General features: G+C 35.9%; 2 protein-coding genes across 3 annotated transcripts in view; one reads left to right on the top strand and one right to left on the bottom strand.

The window, feature by feature from the left end:
• The first annotated feature begins 2,100 nt into the window (after nt 1–2,100).
• On the top strand, nt 2,101–20,355 carry LOC144448822 (glucose-6-phosphate 1-dehydrogenase-like). The gene is made up of 13 exons (XM_078139130.1): nt 2,101–2,325; nt 3,920–3,957; nt 4,899–5,007; nt 5,865–6,082; nt 7,040–7,198; nt 8,835–8,960; nt 10,108–10,201; nt 12,103–12,289; nt 13,013–13,042; nt 13,733–13,938; nt 14,625–14,701; nt 17,253–17,345; nt 18,410–20,355. Exons 1-13 carry the CDS (start codon nt 2,230–2,232, stop codon nt 18,495–18,497), a joined length of 1,521 nt encoding a protein of 506 aa, XP_077995256.1. The 5' UTR covers nt 2,101–2,229; the 3' UTR covers nt 18,498–20,355.
• Nucleotides 20,356–20,933: 578 nt separating this feature from the next.
• The window catches only part of LOC144449072 (GRAM domain-containing protein 4-like), a 24,428-nt gene continuing 21,714 nt past the window's right edge, over nt 20,934–23,647 (bottom strand). For both annotated transcript variants that reach the window (XM_078139491.1, XM_078139490.1), the window contains one exon: nt 20,934–23,423. In XM_078139491.1, coding sequence (XP_077995617.1) covers nt 23,217–23,423 — 207 coding nt within the window. In that variant the 3' untranslated portion in view covers nt 20,934–23,216. The remainder of the gene's footprint in view (nt 23,424–23,647) is intronic.

The following is a 23,647-nucleotide window of genomic DNA, read 5'->3' on the forward strand; positions in this document are numbered from 1 at the left end:
TCGTGTCGTGTCGTGTCGCGTTGCGTTGCGTTGCGTTGCGTTGCGTTGCGTTGTGTTGTGTTGTGTTGTGTTGCGCTGTGATGTGATGTGATGTGATGTGATGTGATGTGATGTGATGTGATGTGATGTGATGTGATGTGATGTGATGTGATGTGATGTGATGTGTTTTGTTTTGGAAATATATTGTTCATATTGCCAAGAATCAATATGACAGTACAATATATAGTTACTTTGGAACGGTAAATTGGAAATGAATATGACGTTTCGATCCGTCTACTACAGACCTTGATCACGCTATGATTAAAGTATTCAGCGTTAATATAATGTTTCTCTAGTTCTCTCTCTGTGTTTTTGTTTTGTTTTGTTTTGTTTTGTTTTGTTTTGTTTTGTTTTGTTTTGTTTTGTTTTGTTTTGTTTTGTTTTGTTTTTGTTTTTGTTTTGTTTTGTTTTGTTTTTTGTTTTGTTTTGTTTTGTTTTGTTTTGTTTTGTTTTTGTAAGTTAAGCCGTTTGATCTAAAGAGCATTGAGTGATAATAACGTCAATATTCAATATTTATGTTTGTGAATTCATTATAACGCCACATATGAATTAAACCCATACTATTAGATCAACTTCTCAACTAACGATAGGTACAATTTGGTAAAATTAAGTTAACTGACAAAATTTAGACTTGCTCAAATTGATGATGGTTTATTTTGGATACAATCGATTCAATACCATAATTTCGAGTCATTTGTCATTACTTGGGAATGTATTGTTTTTTGTTAAATTTGATTTGGGGATGTTTGTGGATAGGATAGTGACGTGAGTAGATTGGAAACAGGAGAATGGCTTTGGATCACAGACAAGCTTGGGACACCTTGTCTTTGCTTCGATCAGTAATTTATTTTTTCCGAACTGGTCGTGAAAGTGAATGAAACCAAGTCAGTTTATTTTTATTGAACAACGCGATTTCACAATCTATAATATCCCCTTTATTATCAAGCCCTGTGCGAAAATGTGGAAATCAGAAACACACAGAATTTATTTCTCACCTTCTGTCTACAGGGAACTGCAAGTTTTCTCCTTTAAATTAAAATCACTATTATCAACTTGTGGCCCAGTCTCGGTGGGAGCCCTGCTTCAGGAGGACTCTAGCTAGCACCGTAGCTGAGCAAACCTTCCACATCACGAAGAATCCACGAATAAATTGAACCATATTGAACAGGAATCCACTATATATTTATTTTGCTTCTAAAATACTAGTACAATATCATATATTCAATATTTAATTGCAGAAAAAACCCACTCCCATTCACAAACGGACACATTCATTTAAAAAAGGGAAACCAGTTAACATTGTACTCGTGCATTAACGTGGACAAGGATATTAGGACTATTACGTATCAGGGGGTGCCTCCTTCAAAGTAACTTCAGACAAACTGGTATTTCGTCTGACAAAATCCTCGTCTATTGGTGTAAAGAAAACATAAAAGTGTAAGAAAAAATCCTACGAAAAATACGTTTAATGAATTTTATGAGCTATTACTGTGTAACTACATACCTATACCAGCCCCATAACAAACATAGTGTTGTATCCCCGGGGTGTCTACTCCGAAAAAAAATGACACTCAGCTAGTCTGTACATAATACTCTTTGATCAAATAATTCTTCCTTTGTTGTCTCTAACGTGCTCTGAGCTCAGTTTCGAAATATGGTATTGAATATTAGTGACGTTTTTAGCCATGGAAATCACGGTTCAAACTCCCTGTCCCATAGGGCCATTTGAAAGTTTGTGGAAATAGAAGATAGGGTGAACACCCCTCTGGCCTTCGCGAATGACTCAGGAAAACTATCTAGCATAATCCATTTTTTAGCAGGTATGCGACGTCAAGCATACAAACACGTTTCATTATCTTTATGAGAAAAGGTTCATTTTATAAATTTTTTGACATTTCAAGTTCAAAATTTCATTTCAGCCCTCAAAAATAGATCAGAAGCCGCAAATAAGGAGCTTAATGGTGCTGAAATAGATCACGCTCGCCTCGTTCAAACTGTCGTCACCCTGCTGTCTCTTATTATGGTTTCTACCTATGACCTTTGACACCAAATATAGGGTGATCCAGTAACCTGCGCTGTTTGTGTTTCTGGAGTATCGTCACGTTATTGGTATTGCTTGTTTGAGTTGCGAGAAAGTATCGATTGTAATCTTATCTAGTTCAGTTGTGTAACAAGGAAAACACTCAAAGCATGGCATCCGAGCAGCAAGGTGTGGAGTTGATTCGGGAATCAATGGAAGGTGAAGATAGCGGGTTGCCGCACATATTTGTTGTGATGGGCGCCTCGGTAAGTTACGCCTTAGTCATGGTGGTGGTGCACTCTACACGACCTTGTATATCGTATACCGCGTAGCTATTATTTGTGATAATGCTCGCACTAAGACCTGATTTATTTGATTCACCTATTGGTAGAGAAACACTTGTTGAATAACACTCGGCGACCTTGTTCAAAGTGAATGTGTGATTGTGGTGTATTTGGAAGTCCCCCTGTTATGTGGGCCCTGTTCAATTTAGTAAACCAGGAAATGCAGAAACCAGGATTTGGAAGTTGGTAGACCAACTTGAACAGGATATGCGAGCTAGATGGTTTAGAAATTTGCCATATCACGCGCTTCTTTCATAGATTTTAGGTCACTGCTTAGATTCAGTATATTAATTTCATTATTATTAAAGAAAAGTCTGGCACAGTAATTGTAGTTCTGTTGTGACAGAAGCAAATACTATAAATATTGAAAGCAGAAGGTTTATTCTGCTTTTGATGTGTGCAATTTCGGGGAAGGAAGGGGTGGGATGGGGTGATATTTTATGGTCCTGTTTTCCTTGTATTTCCCATAGTCTAATATATATGTGGAGATTGTTTGTGAAAATATTATTTCGACATTTTAAAAACATAAATTCAATGTATTGTGAAAGTTGGTACAACTGCTCATATGGAACAATGCCATTGTCAGAAACTCAATTACAACACAGAAAAGATGGACGCTTTAAAGGGGGAATGTGGGGATGGGGTGGTGGTTGTTGCAACTGTCATAAGTTCTTTTAGAATGTTTTAAGAATAAGTGTAACTAACCAAAAACAGTTGGTAACATTCATATAACTAATACATTGAAACATTTGACACATAAAAAAATGAAAAATACTGGTGTAGTGTTTGTCTGTAAGGTATGCTGTGATGGGGCTTGTCCTGCTTGCAGACGGAGAAATTTTGGACTCGATTCTGACTTTTGCCTCGCCCTTCTCCGGTGTTGAGGGACATGGTCAGTATCGTGTCCCGTACACCATCTGCAAGCAGGACTATGATGGAGCGCCCTCACACATTGGTCAACCCCTTTCATAGAGCTGGCTGGTAAAGAGTGGCGTGAAGTGACATGTCTTACAGTCTAGTGTCTGTCACAGATTTCCCAAGGTTCAAATTGCATCCACACAGAGCCCCAGGAGATTTGGGGAAAATAAAATGTTGACTGCTCTCATTTTAGGAAAGGCTTTTCGGTGTAAAGACTAAAGATGTAAAAAATATTTGCCAAGGTTTGAAAATATCGTTAATAATAATAATAATAGTAATGAAGATTTTTAATGTGTCTAATCTCTGCAAGTAAAGCTCTAGTAGGCACAGAAGTGAAAAGTCTTTGCGGTGTGGAAAGAGGAAAAGTGAATATAGAGACTCTGGATACTTGATAAACCAAGAAACTGTAGGTTAATATGCAAAAGAGATAGGTCTTGAGAGAGTGATGGATTAGGATGTCAGAGATGTAGAGTGGCTGAGAATGTGAATGCAAAGACACGGCATGGATACAAGGAGAAAGTTGAAGCTACTGTTGAAAGAGAGTTATTGAAAAGATTACATCAATCATATCACCAATTAATCCTTTGTTTGTTTCTAGGGTGACCTTGCTAAGAAGAAAATCTACCCAACTCTCTGGTAAGAATTGTTGTGTTTATAACCACAGGGATCAGCAGGCATGTAATCGGTCGATCGATCAATTACACACCTGCTGCTGGTCCCTGTGTTATAACAGTTGGCTACTGAACTTAGAAAACTGGAAAAAAATATGAACTGATTTGATTGGAGCTGTGTGACGTACTACTGCACTCAATGGGATTTCAACTATACTGAAGATATTGGCATCCAGAGTTAATTTGTTGCATACATTTTTGCATACGGAGTGCACTGTATCACTCAGTCACTGTTGTTTTGTGTGGTAGATATCTTCTACAGCGCCCATACTGAATTCTTTATTTTTCATCGTAACACCATAACAATTTATTGGTCAGCTCGTTAAATTCAAATTAAGTGCATGAGTATTTTCAAGATGATATTTTCAATTCATAATCATACTTTAATAGTCTGAATGACTTAGAAATGACAAATAAAGTCAGAAGGAAACTTTGAACTATTGTTTGATTAAATTTCCCGATTTTCACCACTGTAACTCAGATACTCACTTATGGGGTTAATTTTTAGCACTGTGGTTGTATTGATTAATAATTGTGAAAATCATCATTCACTACAATTTTTTTCGTAAAATAAACTTCAAGGACAATCTAAGGTATGCCATTGAACAAATAGTGAGTGACGTTATTACTTTGTCCTAATCCTGCTGTAGAAGACATCGATTCAAAAGAAAAATTCATCAGATTGAAGAAATATATGAGGTCATAGGTCATAGGTCATAGAGGGTCATGAGAAACATAAATTAAGTAAGGCTGCCCTCATAGAACTTCTGCAACTTTTGCTATCCAGCTGCACTACAGCATTTTGCAATATTCACTCAAATTCTGTGACCAAAGTATCTTACAAGTTACATACAAATTCTAGGGACAGATGGATACATTGACCGTTTCCATGGTAATATTTTTTAGGACACAATACAAAGATGCCTTGATACCCAAGAATACAACTTTTGTTGGCTATGCCAGATCCAAGCTAACTGTTGAAGATATTAAAAAGAAAGCCATGCCTTACCTGAAGGTTAGTTTTTGTCTCTTGTTTATTTCTTCCCCAGTGTTTAGTTTGACAATAGATGAGTATGAAGTATTTTAGAGTTTATAGACACACTTACAAATATATAACGTGTGTAGTGGAGTAAGTAGAAATAGTCATTCTTTTAAAAACAGAAACTGACAACAGGAGAGTATACAAACAAATTTTGAGATCAATCTTTCATACATTTGAACAGTTCAACAGCGTGATAACTTAAGTATGACATTTTCTGTCTGGCTGTCTCTGTCTGTCTGTGTGTCCGTCTGGCAGTCTGTCTGTCTGTCTGTCTGGCAGTCTGGCAGTCTGTCTGTCTGTCTGTCTGTCTCTGTCTGTCTGTCTCTCTGGCAGTCTGTCTGTCTGTCTGTCTCTGTCTGTCTGTCTGTCTCTCTGGCAGTCTGTCTGTCTGTCTGTCTGTCTGTCTGTCTGTCTGTCTGTCTGTCTTTGATGTTGTCATCCATAAGTTCAATAAACTAGCTGTTTGAGTAGTACCCATTATTGGCTACGTTAGTAGTTGACTGATATGTACATAATACACAAAGACATGCAGACAAGACTTACAGTAATAATACAGTAATACTCCCTAGCAACCATTACCATAGTTACTGGAGTAATTTGAGTGAGAATGACATGGAATGTATTTTTATACCTTTGGCAATATTACTAAAGATAATAACGTCTCAAAACTGAAAAAAATAATTTCAGTTTGTAAATTTCAATCACAAAAAATCACAAGGTGTGTAGAACTTTCATAGTAAATATAAGTAGCTTGAATCTGTGACTACTTTCACATACCATCTTTAATGTATCATTTTGAAAATGTTTTGTTGGTTTTTGCTTTTCTTCAGGTGAAAGACAATGAGAAAGAGAAACTGGACGCCTTCTTTAAAGTGAATTCCTATGTGTCTGGTGCCTACAATGATAAGGCTGCCTTTGAAAATCTGAATTCAGAACTAAACAAGATTGAGAAAGGCCAGAAAGCCAACAGGCTGTTCTATCTTGCGTTACCACCCAGTGTATTTGCTGATGTCACTACTCACCTCAAAGCCACTTGTATGAGTCAAACGTGAGTTCATTTCAAATTTGTAATCTGGGGCAGAGAACTTTTTCTTTGGAGTCATGATGGTCGAATGGTTGGAGTTGCCAGCTTGGAATCACAGTTTGTAGGTTTGAGTCCTGTCGTTGCCATTTGTTTCTGAATGGTTAAAATCCTTGGGTAAGATTTGAACCATGATTGTGCCTCAGTCAACCCAGCTGTGGACCTGTTAGCATAGAGATTGCAATGTGAATGCTTTAATCCTATGCACTTATAAAGGCTGCAATGGATTGTATGCCCCTGGGCAGTTGAGGAAGTAAAGTGCGGTTGTACCGCTATAGATCCATGCCAGGGGTAATAATTGTAAATCGCTTTGAGTACAGACAGGAAAGTGCTGTATAGGAACCAACATTATTATTATTATTATTATTAAAGGGCTATAGTAGATGAAATTCCTGAAATTTGAATATCTAGTATAACAAACTAAGGTCACTGAACTTAAACCTGCACTAGCTGAAAATTATTCAAATACAAATAGTTAGATATTGTACATGTTAATTACCGGTCGATTTTATCCGTAAGTAGTACAGCAACAGGTTGAAATCGTGATCGAGTTTTGTTGCTGATTTTTGGGTGTGGACCCCAAAATCAATTTGATAGGTTATATTGCACCATAGTATGTGTACAGCTATACAAATATGTTTACCCACAGGTGATTCAATACTCTTCAGATTGTATTATATTTTTAAGTAAGTAAGTCTATATCTAACAAAACAGTTTTAAAAAATGGTCCAGTTTCAGCTATTGTGTCTTTAAACAAAGGCCAATGAAAAAAAGATTACAGAACAATAGAATTCGATCTTTTGTTTTGAATACATATTGTTCATGGTTCTGAAATTCATGTTTGACAGTAGTAGTTCCAAAGTGACTATATATATATATATATATATATATATATAACTGTCTAGTTTATGTGTTTGTTTTCAGTGGTTGGACCCGTGTCATCGTTGAGAAACCATTTGGCAAGGATTTAGAGAGCTCATCTAAGTTATCCAGTCATCTGAGCTCCCTTTTCAAAGAGGAAGAAATCTACCGTATTGATCATTATCTTGGTAAAGAGATGGTTCAAAACCTAATGATATTAAGGTATGGATTACTACTATAGGATTGGATTACTAGGATTGGATTAAAGACTGAATTTGGATTAGGATTAAAATTTAGATGTGAAAATCAGTTGTCTGGCAGAGATAAAAATTGGTCCAAAACAAAAGAATAATCCCATGTAATCTGCATGGCTCCATTGATAAGATAACGCTAATGTGAAAACCTGAGATTGAAACTCTGGCCTTTAAAGGCCCCTGTCAGCTTAAGATTAAGATTAACATGAGAAACACGGTTTTCCTGCAAAACTATTGAAAAAGTTGGTCCAGAAGGAAGCAATTATCCTATGTAATTCTTACGGCTTCACTGATATGATAATACTGATGTGAAAACCTGGGATTGAAACACAGGCCTTTAATAGTTCTGTCACACAAATTTGCCAACGCTGTACTTGATTCATGAGGCTGTGCTTTCTGACTGGCTAGAACCAATCACACACATTTCTACAACCCAATGATGTGTTGTACATAGTATGTTTAGGGGCATACATTGCAACTGTCTTAATATAACATTGATATGTTGTACATAGTATGTTTAGGGCATGCATGGCAACTGTCTTAATATAACATTGGTATGTTGTACATAGTATGTTTAGGGCATGCATTGCAACTGTCTTAATATAACATTGATATGTTGTACATAGTATGTTTAGGGCATGCATTGCAACTGTCTTAATATAACATTGATATGTTGTACATAGTATGTTTAGGGCATGCATTGCAACTGTCTTAATATAACATTGATATGTTGTACATAGTATGTTTAGGGCATGCATTGCAACTGTCTTAATATAACATTGATATGTTGTACATTGTATGTTTAGGGCATGCATTGCAACTGTCTTAATATAACATTGATATGTTGTACATAGTATGTTTAGGGCATGCATTGCAACTGTCTTAATATAACATTGATATGTTGTACATAGTATGTTTAGGGCATGCATTGCAACTGTCTTAATATAACATTGATATGTTGTACATAGTATGTTTAGGGCATGCATTGCAACTGTCTTAATATAACATTGATATGTTGTACATAGTATGTTTAGGGCATGCATTGCAACTGTCTTAATATAACATTGATATGTTGTACATAGTATGTTTAGGGCATGCATTGCAACTGTCTTAATATAACATTGATATGTTGTACATAGTATGTTTAGGGCATGCATTGCAACTGTCTTAATATAACATTGATATGTTGTACATAGTATGTTTAGGGCATGCATTGCAACTGTCTTAATATAACATTGATATGTTGTACATAGTATGTTTAGGGCATGCATGGCAACTGTCTTAATATAACATTGATATGTTGTACATAGTATGTTTAGGGCATGCATTGCAACTGTCTTAATATAACATTGATATGTTGTACATAGTATGTTTAGGGCATGCATTGCAACTGTCTTAATATAACATTGATATGTTGTAGGGCAACTGATTTCTTTCATGTCATTATACATAGACCCTGTTGTGTAGGGTCTATGATTATACATACAGTAAACATTTCAAGATTGAAATAAAACCAAGGAGAAAACAGCTTAGACAAAAGTTTAGGAAAAAACTAGACTGTGACACTGATCATTTTTCTAACCACTCCATCATGTGTTGTATAGATTTGGTAATCTGATCTTTGGACCAACTTGGAATCGCAACCACATTGCCAGTGTTGTGATAACATTTAAAGAACCATTTGGAACACAGGGAAGAGGAGGTTACTTTGATGAGTTTGGTATCATAAGGTATGTGGTGTATGTTGTACTTACATGTAGTATGTGAAAGTATGTTGTACATGGTATGTGAAAGTATGCTGTACATGATATGTGAAAGTATGTTGTACATAGTATGTGAAAGTATGCTGTACATAATGTTGTACATAGTACATATATGTGAAAGTATGTTGTACATGGTATGTGAAAGTATGTTGTACATAGTATGTGAAAATATGATGTACATAGTATGTGAAAGTATGCTGTACATAATGTACATAGTACATGTATGTGAAAGTATGTTGTACATGGTATGTGAAAGTATGTTGTACATAGTATGTGAAAATATGATGTAAATAGTATGTGAAAGTATGCTGTACATAGTATGTGAAAGTATGTTGTACATAGTACATGTATGTGAAAGTATGTTGTACATGGTATGTGAAAGTATGTTGTACATAGTATGTGAAAATATGATGTAAATAGTATGTGAAAGTATGCTGTACATAGTATGTGAAAGTATGTTGTACATAGTACATGTATGTGAAAGTATGTTGTACATGGTATGTGAAAGTATGTTGTACATAGTATGTGAAAATATGATGTACATAGTATGTGAAAGTATGCTGTACATAATGTACATAGTACATGTATGTGAAAGTATGTTGTACATGGTATGTGAAAGTATGTTGTACATAGTATGTGAAAATATGATGTAAATAGTATGTGAAAGTATGCTGTACATAGTATGTGAAAGTATGTTGTACATAGTACATGTATGTGAAAGTATGTTGTACATGGTATGTGAAAGTATGTTGTACATAGTATGTGAAAATATGATGTACATAGTATGTGAAAGTATGCTGTACATAGTATGTGAAAGTATGTTGTACATAGTATGTGAAAATATGATGTACATAGTATGTGAAAGTATGTTGTACATTGTACATAGTATTTTATACATTGTATGTGATGGTATGTTATAATATACATAGTATTTTATACATTGTATGTGATTGCATGTTATAATATACATAGTATTTTATACATTGTTTGTGATGGTATAATATACATAGTATTTTATACATTGTATGTGATATGGTATGTTGATGGTATCCTAGGATTATTTTTGTATGTTGATATGTTCACACAACACAAAAACATTGATTTCTCTTTTTAGGGATGTAATGCAGAATCATCTGCTGCAAATCTTGACTTTGGCAGCAATGGAGAAACCTGTCTCAACAAGTGCTGAAGATATCAGAAATGAAAAGGTATGACATCATCAAACTAATATTACAGCTAATATGTCTTATACGTCACCTGTCACCAATCTCGCATTCTGATTGGTCGAGAGCCCTGCAGATACACAGGCGTATTTGTCACCAACAGCCGTATTTTTGCTTGTTGTATCACGTGATCACTGCACGTCCCATTGTAAACAAATCTAGCAGACAACTAGAGATCGAGCTATAACCAGCACATCCAATGCCAAATTTGTGGTCAATCGAACAAAATATCACCGTTGTATACATTGTAACAAGTCTTTGAACTGTACTTTTCATGTCACAGGGAAATAGTCAAAAATTCCACACACAACCGTGAAAATCCAGTGACGGCGAACGCACGGTCGTCACGCGATCGTAAACATGAATTCTTAAATTTCTGAAGGATATGAAAATATCACCACAGAGGGTGTAATTTTTGCTTAACTAGAACAACAAAGCATATCGCGAACATTTATGTACATTTAATGGAATACAATACGCAAAACAAAGACGCACTCATTTTTCAGCTGATGGTTATAAGTTTGAATATATCGCTGAGTGATATGCAAATAGTAAACATTACGTCATACTACTGAGCAAACGCGCACTCTGATTGGATGATAAAGTTAAGGCTGACATGTAAACAACCGCATTGCAGTTATCAGAGAGGTGCATGATACTACGCTCAACAGTATAACATGGAAGTGATTTTATTTTAAAATGAAACAGCATTTTTAGACATTCAAAAATGAATTCATAGTCGCAGGTGACGTATAAGTATGTTATTTGCCAAATACTGTTCCACATCATCCGTTATACCAGAAAAAATTACCTCTCGCAGCAAGATATGGAACGGTATTTGGCAAATAACATATACATATTTCATTTCATTGTAACAGATGTATAGGCCCAGCTCAGATTAGGAGTAAAATTTAAGAGTGCTTGTAGAGTGACAGAAACATTTGGCTCAGAACAAATGAATAATTCCATGTAATCTGTATGGCTTCACTGATAAGATAACACTAATGTGAGACCTGGGATTGAAACCCTGGCCTTTAAATAAACAAAGAATAATCCCATGTAATCTGTATGGCTTCACTGATAAGATAACACCAATGTGAAAACCTGGGATTGAAACCCTGGCCTTTAAATAAACAAAGAATAATCCCATGTAATCTGTATGACTCCAGTGATAAGATAACACCAATGTGAGAACCTGGGATTGAAACCCTGGCCTTTAAATAAACAAAGAATAATCCCATGTAATCTGTATGGCTCCACTGATAAGATAACACCAATGTGAAAACCTGGGATTGAAACCCTGGCCTTTAGATAAACAAAGAATAATCCCATGTAATCTGTATGGCTCCACTGATAAGATAACATTAATGTGAGAACCTGGGATTGAAACACTGGCCTTTAAATAAACAAAGAATAATCCCATGTAATCTGTATGGCTCCACTGATATATAACAGCAATACAACCCTATAGATTGGGTCTGTGCACCTCTAATATAGATTTACCTACTAAACACCCTTGACAACAGTGTTCAGGGATACAAGCCCTGGTAATATGTGTAGGGAACCGAGTTGTTGATATGTAAGAAGGGTAATGTGCAATTTGACGCTACCCAAAAAATGCAGGTTTCCAGTTCCAGGTACTTCAGTTTCTTCCTGCTTGCACACCAGGGCAGTAGGACACTGCACAAATGGCAACCATATATTTCAATTTGTGAGTTTTAGTTAGATTAATTCAAAAAGAATATATATTAACTTGTGTAGATTGTGTTTCTTATTTTATAAACAAACCTTGTTGAAATGGGTGTTAAACTCCAGTATGTAATTTGTCATCTTTAAAATGCTGTTGACTGAAAAAGTGAATGACTTGTAACATTTGTAAATTTTAGGTCAAAGTGTTACGGTGTATGCCAGAACTCAAACTAGAGGATGTTGTCTTGGGTCAGTATGTTGGTGACCCAGAGGGTAAAGGTGATGCTAAAGATGGCTACCTAGATGACCCTACGGTACCTAAAGGATCTGTCACACCAACCTTTGCAGCCGCTGTCTTGTATATCTGTAATGAAAGATGGGATGGTGAGTAGTTTCTGCAGTTACTACAAGTATGTGGATGAAATCATGATGTAAGTCACATTATCGTAAACCCAGTATCACTTCCTATGCAATTCAATGGGAAGCACGTGCATCGAACCTGGGCAATAATTTTTCCACATTTAGTAGTGTGACTAAATTACATGTCAGCCTTTAGTCTACCCTTTGAACAAATGGTATGACCTATGTCAAAGGTCAATGCCATGCAAGGCCAGGATTTATTAGTCTCGGTTACCCAGACTCTCACTGCTGCTGGGGCTATGCCTATGAGAGACCCCCCCCCCCCCCCCCCTCCTAGCTAGATTCTCGGGGAAACCGAATCCCAACTCGCCTATGCATGTACTAGCACCTAGTGCTGTGCATGCTGGGGAATACTTCATGTCCAACATTGGAGACTGAATGATTTAGGTACCATTGTCAAGGGTGTTTGTGACAGGATATCACTTCTCATGTGACCGATACATCTTAATTACAACAAACAGGCCTCTTAAGCCTATACTTCATTATTTGGAAGAAATGTATTGTGTGACCTCCGGTAATTGGAATGTAGTTTCCCCAGACTCTCGTCTGAGTGGTCTCATAGAAGAGCCCTCGGTGGTGAGAGTCTGGGTAAATGAGACTAAGGTTTTATAAGTAAACTACATGTACATGTAGATATGCCTTAAAGTAAATAACAAATGATTTTTTTCTTCTTTTTTTTCTGGTCAGGTGTTCCATTCATTTTAAAGTGCGGTAAAGGTAAGTCAAAGTAGTGTACTTAAAATTGATTTAAAGTGGCCCAAGCTGAGTTAATGAGCTTTTTACTCTGTAGATAATACTTCTATGAAACCTTGATTGAACTATTCTTAATGTAATGAAAATGTCAATGCATGCCTTCTAGGACATTACAATTAGAACTGTTGATTCCACCGTAAGGATTTCCTCAACATTTTTTATATACATATAATTAATTACATCATTGGATCATCTATAAATTATATCTTATTACATACCAGATTTAAGTTCAGTTAATTGCAAGTAATGGTTAAGTATGCTTCAGTAAGTAGAATACTGTGAGCACCTTCTAAATATTCAGTAAAAAGTGCACCCAGAACGTGTAAAGCCAGTTTGTGCCCCTTTAAGATGATTGACTTCCTGCTACATATGTGGTAGTACACATTCAAAATATAGTCTTCCTTCACAAACAGCTTCTTCACAAATATTTAAGGTGTGTCTTTTGGTCATGGGAGTTGGTCTTATTTTTTGCGTGTTTGTTGATAAATGTTTGCCTTTGAATGTAATGTACTCTAACATATTTTTTGCTGTGTTTTTAGATTTCTCAGTTTTGTTGGCATCTTTTCTTTATTTATTTTCAAGGATGACCTACAGGACTAGTCCCATTAACAGGCTCCAACAATCTTACATTTGCTTTAAATATGTATCTTTCAGCTCTGAATGAACGCAAAGCAGAAGTACGTATACAGTTCCGTGACACACCAGGCGATATTTTCCAGGGTCAAAACAAGAGAAATGAACTGGTAATCAGAGTACAACCGGATGAAGCCGTGTATTGTAAATTTATGACCAAGAAACCAGGCATGGCATTCAATCCTGTGGAGACAGAATTGGATCTCACATATGGCTCCAGATACAAAGTATGTGCTATCAAAATAATCAACAAACTAGTGGGTTTTCCTCCATCAATGCTTAGGGCGCCCTCAATGGTTGGAATGTGATGACTGGTTCTAGTATGATTCCATGACTACACTAAAGTCCTGAGTCAGTGTGTGCTCTATATATAATATTTTCACATTGTAGAATATAATCTTCCACCAACATTGAGGGCGCCCTTCAAGGGTTGGATCTTGATGGCTGATGCTAATACTGTTAGAATATTGCTAAAACATCTTGGTGGGATATAAACATGCGATCTGAAACAAAGTTAGTAGAGTGTGTTGACTGGAAAAGAATGCAACCAACTTGTGACTTGAAACACTGGGAAACGATGGTTCTTTCAAAGGAGGCTATTATACTTGACTACCATGGCTTATTTCAAAAAACTGCCTCCAAACAGCACTTCTAGTGGCCAAATTATACAATCTTTTGTCTTTATGATAATGGCAATACGGCATACTAGATCTGTTACGTTTAATCATTTTTTGTATTTTATGTTTACATTTTTGACGGGATCACTGCTCTCTCTACATCTGAAACAGTCATTCAAATCCTGTTTTGAATCTCACATGCTGATTGGAATCAACAGCTGTTCAGAGAGCATATACTAGTATCTTGTAGCTAAAGTGTGACACTAACATACGAAAATATCTGTGTTTTGTTATAGGGTGTTTCATTACCTGATGCCTATGTACGACTCATACTGGACGTGTTCTGTGGTAGTCAGATGCATTTTGTCAGAACGTAAGTCACTTAACTACTGGGGTAATTGTGAACAAAAACTCTGCTAGTAAAAAACCAATAGATTTTAACATTCTTGTTTAGTTTTATGGACAGACATCATTATTGGAGACCTGATTGTGACACCCTATCTAGCTTTGATTTTTAGACATTGTCTGTACATTTCATTAGTTTTACTAAATACATGGTGAGACAAAATGTTTTTGTGAGATACAGTACAGTTTTCGCCTAAGCTGTCATTTCGCTTTGCGTTCGCTTCATGTTCGCATCGCATCAAAAAACAATGAAGGTCGCTTCACGTCAAACAACAATGAAGGTGAAGCGATACTGTGAAAGGTGTGACAGTATTTGCATATCTGTTTTCACTGCTGTACGTCGTGAATTCTGTCTGTTACGCACATTGTACAAACCTAAAACTCGAAATTCTGAGATAGGTTCTATGCATGGATTTATTAGGGGGTGGTGCGTTATATTGTCCCCAATTACCAAATCGTCCCTGCTAGGGTTGGTCGGCCGGTGCCGTGAACACGGCCGCAACTGTCACAACAATTAAATGGAATGACCAGTCAAATCGATTTTACAAACGGGACGATCCCTTTGTACAAACCACTAACATACACATGTTAACAAATGTAGAAAAAGCAATTGCACAGTGGTGAGCAAAAATAAAGTGATAAACACAAGTCCTCTTTGCAGAAAACCCGGTACACTACGATGTTCTACGTTCCTCATAGGTCACGAACACCGCAATATATAATGGGCGAATAATGTAGTGAAACGTCCAACAGTATGTAGCGAAACGCCAAACTACGTACCAAATTGACAATTTATCGAAACGACCGTAATGCTGTCATCTGTATAAGTTGCAATGCGAATATATAATGTTCATGATTGCAATAATTTTCTCATCTGTGGTCGCCGATAGTGTTTTCGTTTCCCATTGTACGTACACTCAATTTTCTTTAGCTTTTCAACCGTTTACCTCACGACTCAGACCACTATGGAAATTTTTCAAAAGAAACCCCAAAGTCAGAACAGGAATGATGTCATATTTATATTACCAACACTGCAGTACCCTTACTCATTTTGATGGTAAATAAGTATTCCTATACAGTCCGAATATGAAACACCTAACCTGGAGTTGTGAAAGAGCAGTATAGAGGTGAAGGGGTAGGCGTGTTGACGAACTTTCAATACAAGTGGAGATGCCTGCCCGTGAGTTCAAATCTAGGTCATGGCCGAATGGCATAGCAACTATTGTAATGAGATATGGTTGCCTGACAACTATCATTTAGTTGTGTCAACAAATATAGTGCATGATGAGATCATAGACTCACTATGGGTAAGCTCGCGATCTTTGATCATACATCATAAATGGGGAATTCAATTTCATACTTATTCGCATACGACCGATGTCTTGCAGAGAAATGCAAAAAAGGATTAAGAGATCGGACACCAAAATGTATTCCAATTGATGTCTTGTAACCGAGAAAGATTTATTTATTGTCATGGGATTGCATTATGTATTTAAAAATTTTTTTGTTAAATTACGTCAGACTCTCTATTTGGTTCGGGCAGACAATACGAAAAAGAATATGTGCTTCAAGAAATGAGGAGATTGAGCCTATTACTAAAACCATCCTCCTTTTGCCAAAATACATGGTCGTTACATGAATGGACAAGGGAAATGGAGAAACACTATGATATTGAAACAACTGATATGTGGGACGCCCAAATAAATGTGTCTTAACTAACGTCAGAAAAAAAGTTAAAAACAAATTTTCGTAAGTTTTAAGTTTATTTAAAATGCGACATTGTCACCGATGTCGGGAACGCAACAAATATGGGGTCCGGATACAAAACGTTCAACATAGATGTACGTTGTATTTTGCTTACTTCTGTAATTTCAATCTTGTAAGTTTCATTTTAAAGGTATGACGGAGTAAAGTACATAAAACGGCAAATAAAAAAAATTCGTTCATGTATAGAAGGTAGCTATATTCTAGATAATGTCCAAACAGGAGATCGGAAAGGACTGCGTAATACTCAACATTTATTAACGCAAATTTAACCAAAAGGGTTATCGTGCCGTAGACAGAAAAGTAAAGTACAACCCCAAATAATTTTAGTAGCCGTAATGATTTATACTTTTCGTTTCAAATCCTTTATCATGCAAATATGTGGGTATAATAGCGCATGTTCCACACAATGCGATTCAGAAACAAAGTTGACGCGATGCGAATGGGGTGCGATGCGAATGCGAACTCAACGCGAAAAGGAAGCGAAGTGAAAGCAATGTTTAATTGAAGCGAACTCCCGTAAACTTGACATTGAGGCGAAGCGAAAGCGAAGCTGAAGCGATGCGAACGCGAATTGAGGCGAGAGCTTAGGCGAAAACTGTACTGTATGATGGACAGCTGATGATGGACTCAAACCTGTTCCAATGTCCTACTGAGTATGTTACTATAGTGTTGTCTCTTGCATATAAAATAAAAATGGCCGACAGTGGTATTTCAACAAAAAAGTCAAGTTTTGAATTAATTCTTTTTTTCAGTGATGAGTTGGCAGAAGCTTGGAGAATATTCACACCATTGTTACATCGCATCGAGAAAGAGAAGGTGAAACCATTACCATACAAGTATGGTGGGTAAGTAAGAAGTTGTGTACTTCATGTCCAAGTTATGTTGGAATGGTTATAGGTACCTAATTCAATGACAAGCCACCAAGTCATCAAACTCTACCTCCATTTCGCTGAGGCATGACTGATGTTGAGGTCCATGTGTGTGTACATGTTATACAATGTGTTCAGTACTCTGAGTACCAGTATGTTTAGACAAAACTGTTGTGAGGTACATGTATGTACATTACAGTGTGTTATAATTAGAATACTGTAGAAAGACTGATGTGAGGTTCATGTATATGTATAGTACACAGATGTAAATTACAGTATGTTCAGAACTGTAAATGTGTTGAGGTTAGAGACTGTTGTAAGGTTCATGTATGTGTTCATGTATGTACATGACTGTTAATACTGTAAAATGTTGAGGAAACACTTGCGAGGTTCATGTATGTACATTACAGTGTCAGTACTGTAAAATGTTGAGGCAACACTTGCGAGGTTCATGTATGTACATTACAGTGTTATTACTGTAAAATGTTGAGGCAACACTTGTGAGGTTCTTGGATGTGTACATGTATGTACATTACAGTGTGTTAAAACTAAAATGTTGAGGCAAAACTGTGAAGTACACGTACATGTATGTACATTAATGTGTTAAAACTGTAAAATGTTGAGGCATGACTTGTGTGAGGTTCATATGTTTGCATGGTACATGTATATACATTACAGTGTGTTAAGAAACATAATATCTTGAGGCTATGCATGCAGCCATTACACATGATACTATTGTCAAATATTACAATGAGTAACACTGAAGTAAAGCACTTTCTCTATGTGTTACAATTGTTTATAGCATTCATATCAAGTGTAAAAGTAAACTGTTACAATTTGTTTATTTACAAGCCTAGCATGTGGTCTTTCTAATGTGGTCAATTAGCTAATGAATCAGTTTATATTTTTACACTTGATATGGATGCTATCAACGATTGTGGTACACACAGAAAATGCTTCACTTTGGTGTTATGGGTTGTACTATAGTGTACCTTATAGTTGTAGTAATTATGACATTGAACTCTGTTTTGTAATTACAGACGTGGTCCTGCCGAGGCTGATGAATTAGCAGCAAAACACAACTTCCGTTTTACTGGAACTTACAAGTGGTCTAAACCACAGCTGTAGTAGAATACATCACTTGTCATATCTGACATTGAGATTAATGTCTGGAAACTATTTGGATAATCAGCACAATCAAAGATAAATACTTTGAAATATTATCAATGAAGCACTGTGATGTCATGCTTTAGATGTAGGGGTGTAGTGAAGAAAAAAAATCTGAACTGAGTTTTAGATGTTGATTTCATGTCACAAACAAACAAACAAACAAACAAACAAACACACACACACACACACATACATACAGACATTTCATTCAGATATAGATATCCACAAACAAATGTACAAACTGACATGCATTTCATTAAGTTGTCCATTTTCACAAACAAACCAACAAACCAGTGCATTTCATTTAGACAGTTTCCACAAACACAAACACAAAAGTATGTACTTTATTTAGATGTAGATTTCACAAACAAATAAGTAAACAAACTCACACGCCTGTGCATTTAAGACATAGTTTTCATAAACACAAAGGTGTTAAGCATATTTAGATGTAGATTTCGCAAACATGCATTTTGTGTTGACGTTGATTTCATGCAGAAACAGACATGCATTTAACTTTGAAATGCAAGTATTCCAGAGAGACTTCCGTTCAATTCATACTGACGTGAAGAAATAAAAAACTGCTTGATAAATATCCTTTATGCTCCTATTCTAAGTAAAGAGATAAAAAACTGTACAAAGTGCTATTAGAAATGATTTAAGTGGGTGAGAGATATTGAAGTTGAGGAATTTTCCATCATAACCACAATGAAAGGACATCAAAATACAATAAAAGTTGAAGAAATGATAACGATATTTTGTGGATATCCACACAGAATGTACCAATAAAAGTGATTAAAATCAGATATTTAATGTAAACAATATCAGATTACTGTGTCTGTGTAGCCAAGGCTGAAACTAACATTCTGTTAAACAAGATATGAAGTCGTCTTTGTGTTATTTTTGTTTTTACTCTCCAAGAATATAATGGTCAACAAGTATTACCATGGTCAGACAATGACTGCTCTTTTTTTCATGTTTATCTGTGTGAGGTAGAAATTTTTGTCACCAGGATGAATTCTAGTATTTAGATGATTATGACACACAAGAAAACAAATCAGTTCTGAATTTGAAATCGATGAAGAACTAGTGATTTATATTCGGTGTCGGACACTATCATGATATAAAAAGTAGTGTACCCAATCATATGTTCTGTGTAGGTCACATGATATGAAGTGTACCCAATCATATGTTCTGTATAGGTCACATGATATGAAGTGTACCCAATCATATGTTCTGTATAAGTCACATAATATGATTGTGTGTCACATGTCTGTCACATGACATTAAATATATCCAATCATATAATTTATAGGTGTCAGCTGTCATGATATCAATTCTACCCAATCATTTGTGTATGGTATGTCTGTCACATGACATTGTCTACGCAAGTGTATAATTTGTAGATGTCACCTGACTGTCACATGATATCAAGTGTATCCAATCATCATTTGTGTATGGCACGTGACATTAAAGTCTGCCCAATCATAAATCACCAGACTGTCATCAAGTGTAGCCAATAATGTTTGTGTACATCTGTCCTTTTTACATTAGTAAGTAACATATCTAGTATGTATTTTGTGTTCAGAACTTCAGTATTAACAATAAAGGAGTCTTCTCATTGCAATTCCAAGACATGAAATATGTAGGTAACTTGGGAAACTGATTCTAAGACATGTGGTGTATGTTATTTGGATTGTGTATGCTGTGATGACATTCTTAGATATTAGATTTAATAATCAAGAAATCTTTGTTATGAAACCATCATTTGTAAATTCTAATCTTGGTGCTTTAAGAAATAATAAATGGGGAAATTAGTTTCACAGTATCATGAATGTGTTATTATAGGCCAGTGTTGTTTGTTTGTTTGTTACATCATTGGTAAAAATGGTACATCATGTGAGAATGTATGTATGTTGGGTTGAGTGTGAAATTAATCAGATTTCAACCATTGCAATAGAGGTGTGTCTGAGCGAGTGCCCACCCTCCACGCTGAGAAAAGGTTACAATTGAATCACCCACGGCACTAACGCTGGTTAAGTACAGTACAGAAATGACGTGTATCATGGCCAGAAACTTGTCTTGGTGTTACTGTCAGAAGAAGATTTCTACACACACCACGGCTTTTAAGGGCGACACACAAATCTGGTTGGACATTGAAAGTATCACCAACAGCGCCACTAAATCTAAGATATGATATAGTCGTGTCCCCACATTATTTAAATTGAGAGGGTAACCAATGGCAAATGCCAGAAGATCCTTTGGGGGTGGGGGGAGGGGGGTAAATAAAAGAAATTTAGACAAATTTACTTAGCAATTATTTTATATCAATATAGACAGATAAAAACTATACATTCAACCAAGAATATATACATTCACTTATCACTTGAATTATATAGTCTATGATATCCCTTTCTTTTGTAAAAAGTACAGTACTGTGCATTTTATACAGTGAAATCTCATTAATAATGGCAAAGTAAATGGAGTTACTATAATTACAATTCAGCCAAAAAATATGGTTAATTTAGGAACTGAGAACTGCATTTATAGTGATCAGTCTGTAGGTTGTGCTACGTAACATTGTTTATAGAACACCTATGTAATACTGGCTAACACATTGAAATTCCTAGTGGTTGAATAGTGACATAAAACACAAACACAACCTCAGACAGGCCCAGAAGACAGACACAGACTCAGGAGGCACAAACAGGCAAACACATATAAGACAGAGACACAGTCTCAGACAGGCACACAGAAGACTCGACCTTTGACAGGCAGACACACGCACACAAGACATACACATAACCCCAGGCACACACAAGCACAACATGAGGTGAGCACACAGACATAGACAGTACCCTTCACTACACGAAAAGTCTAATTTACCCACCTTTACCCAACCTTTACTCTACCTGTGACCCACCTAACCACCATCTCTGTCCAGGGGTAGTACGAGATGCAGTACCACTTTTGACTGTCTATGGCCCCCAGGGGAGAGATCACCATGGGTAAATTAAGTCAAAAGGTGGATCTCATCTCATACTCACCACATTTACACATCCTCTGCTCAAGATTTACCTCTGGTGGAAAGACATGACTTTTCGTATAATGCTTGGTTGTAGTACAATATCCTATTATTACTATTTGTCTATATAACTAGCTCCTACTAGAATCATAAATTCCATTCTTACACATTATTTTGTAAGAAACTATGCAATATATACCTTTACAAACATAAAAATTCACATAAAACTTTCTAAAGATAAACCTTTCTGAATACTTTGAAAGGCTAAAAATGCTTCTCATCAATCTCCCAAATTATTGTAAAAAAATTGTCCTGTTTCAAAGTACAAGTACTTGATATGTGTTCTAAACTAAAGAACCTTTACAGTACCATACATGTACAGGTCTATAATATTACCTTGGTAATTGAGCCTTCGGTTTTCTAAGATAAATACAAACTAAAACTTTTGTCACAACATGTTGATACAACAGTGATATAAGCTATTGAATTGACGTTGGTTTAATTATAGTCTCAGTAGGGAGGCGTTTCTGAAAACTAGTTGATTTGGGGTACATGATCTTGAAGTGCTGTTTTGGGACTTCCAATGTTTACACTATCTTGATCACAGGGTCATTAGAATCAAGCAACAGAGGAACCACTGTCACTGGTACCCCATTGAAGAACAATAGATTTAGTTTGTGTCTATCTTAGTAAACCAAAGGCTGGATTACCAGTGTTGTATATACAAGATTTTCAGGAAAAAGTAATTCGGTAAGCCCCATCCCTCCAAAAACACTGTGCACATTGCATAACCATACTCAGAGTGAGCAGAGACTTGACACTGACCTTAAACTCAGCTTGTACACTTAAAATTAATGTTAATTTCATAAATTAAAATCTCTGATGACATATTATGCATTCATAGTCTACATAGTGTGATTCATATTTGTTAGCCATCTGGGTCAAAAGGTGAGCCTGGAAAACTTTCAATCAGTTTTTGACCTTTTTCTGCAGCATGGAGAACAATCAAAAAGACTGAAGCTTGACTTGTAAGATGATTAACAGCCCTCTATGCTGGGTTGAAATTTTAAAATAACTTTCTATGTCAGCTCTTTTACAAATATTTGTCTGTATACCTCTGTGAAAATGAAGAACTAACGACAGTACAAATAAAACTACTGAAAATTTTAATTCAAGCTCAATTTTTTTAAATTCAAGCTCAATATATACATAAAGGTAACTTTAATGACAACTTTACTGATAGATGTATATGGTGCAAGAGTTGATACGCTCTCTGACATTTAAATATTCATTTTGTTTCCATTTCATTCAAATGTGGACGTAGAAAGCAATCAAATTCTATAAATTTACCAATAATCAAATTATGACCACATTTATTTTGTTTATCAGTTTTACTACTAGAATCAAATATTAACGAATGATGTTCCTTAAAAATTATAAGAGTTGGTGTGTATCTGTAATTATATGTAAATTTGATGCAGCCATTCATGATCAGTGAAGTGTGTTTCCTCAATGTCCTAATAAGGGCGTCCTTGTGTATATGTACATTTCTCCCAAAATGGCTGCAACGTGAGTAACTGGGAAAACGATGCATGGAATACATAGAAAACAAAGTAACGACTACGTGGAAAATGACGTATGCGATAATAATGTATTCACATTTCGGCATATGTTGACGCTCGGTCGGTTTCGTCGTCGTCATCCATTGCCCACGCCAGACAAGCTTGTTGTGCAGCACGGATTATACTATCGTAGGCTTCATCTCGATTCATCATAGCACCAAATAAATAAGGTTTATCAATTCCAGTTACGTGAACATCTATGGCCATTCCACCGCCTGGCAAGAATCCATATGGCTTGGCCTGAATGTAACAAATCAAAGTGAATTAACTTTATGTACCAGTATATCATACCAGGTTTAAGTCTCAGATGGAGTTTTTTACTGTGCTTTATTTTCAATAATTTATTGTCACGATATTGTCACAATTTATTTACATATTGTCTTCATTTCACCATGGGTGTAGTCTAGATGCTACATGTGGTATTAAATCATCTCTTCACTCCGTCTAGCTCAATGAGTAATCAT

Source organism: Glandiceps talaboti, chromosome 18, assembly GCF_964340395.1.
Source record: "Glandiceps talaboti chromosome 18, keGlaTala1.1, whole genome shotgun sequence".
In the NCBI taxonomy this organism is placed as follows: domain Eukaryota; kingdom Metazoa; phylum Hemichordata; class Enteropneusta; family Spengelidae; genus Glandiceps; species Glandiceps talaboti.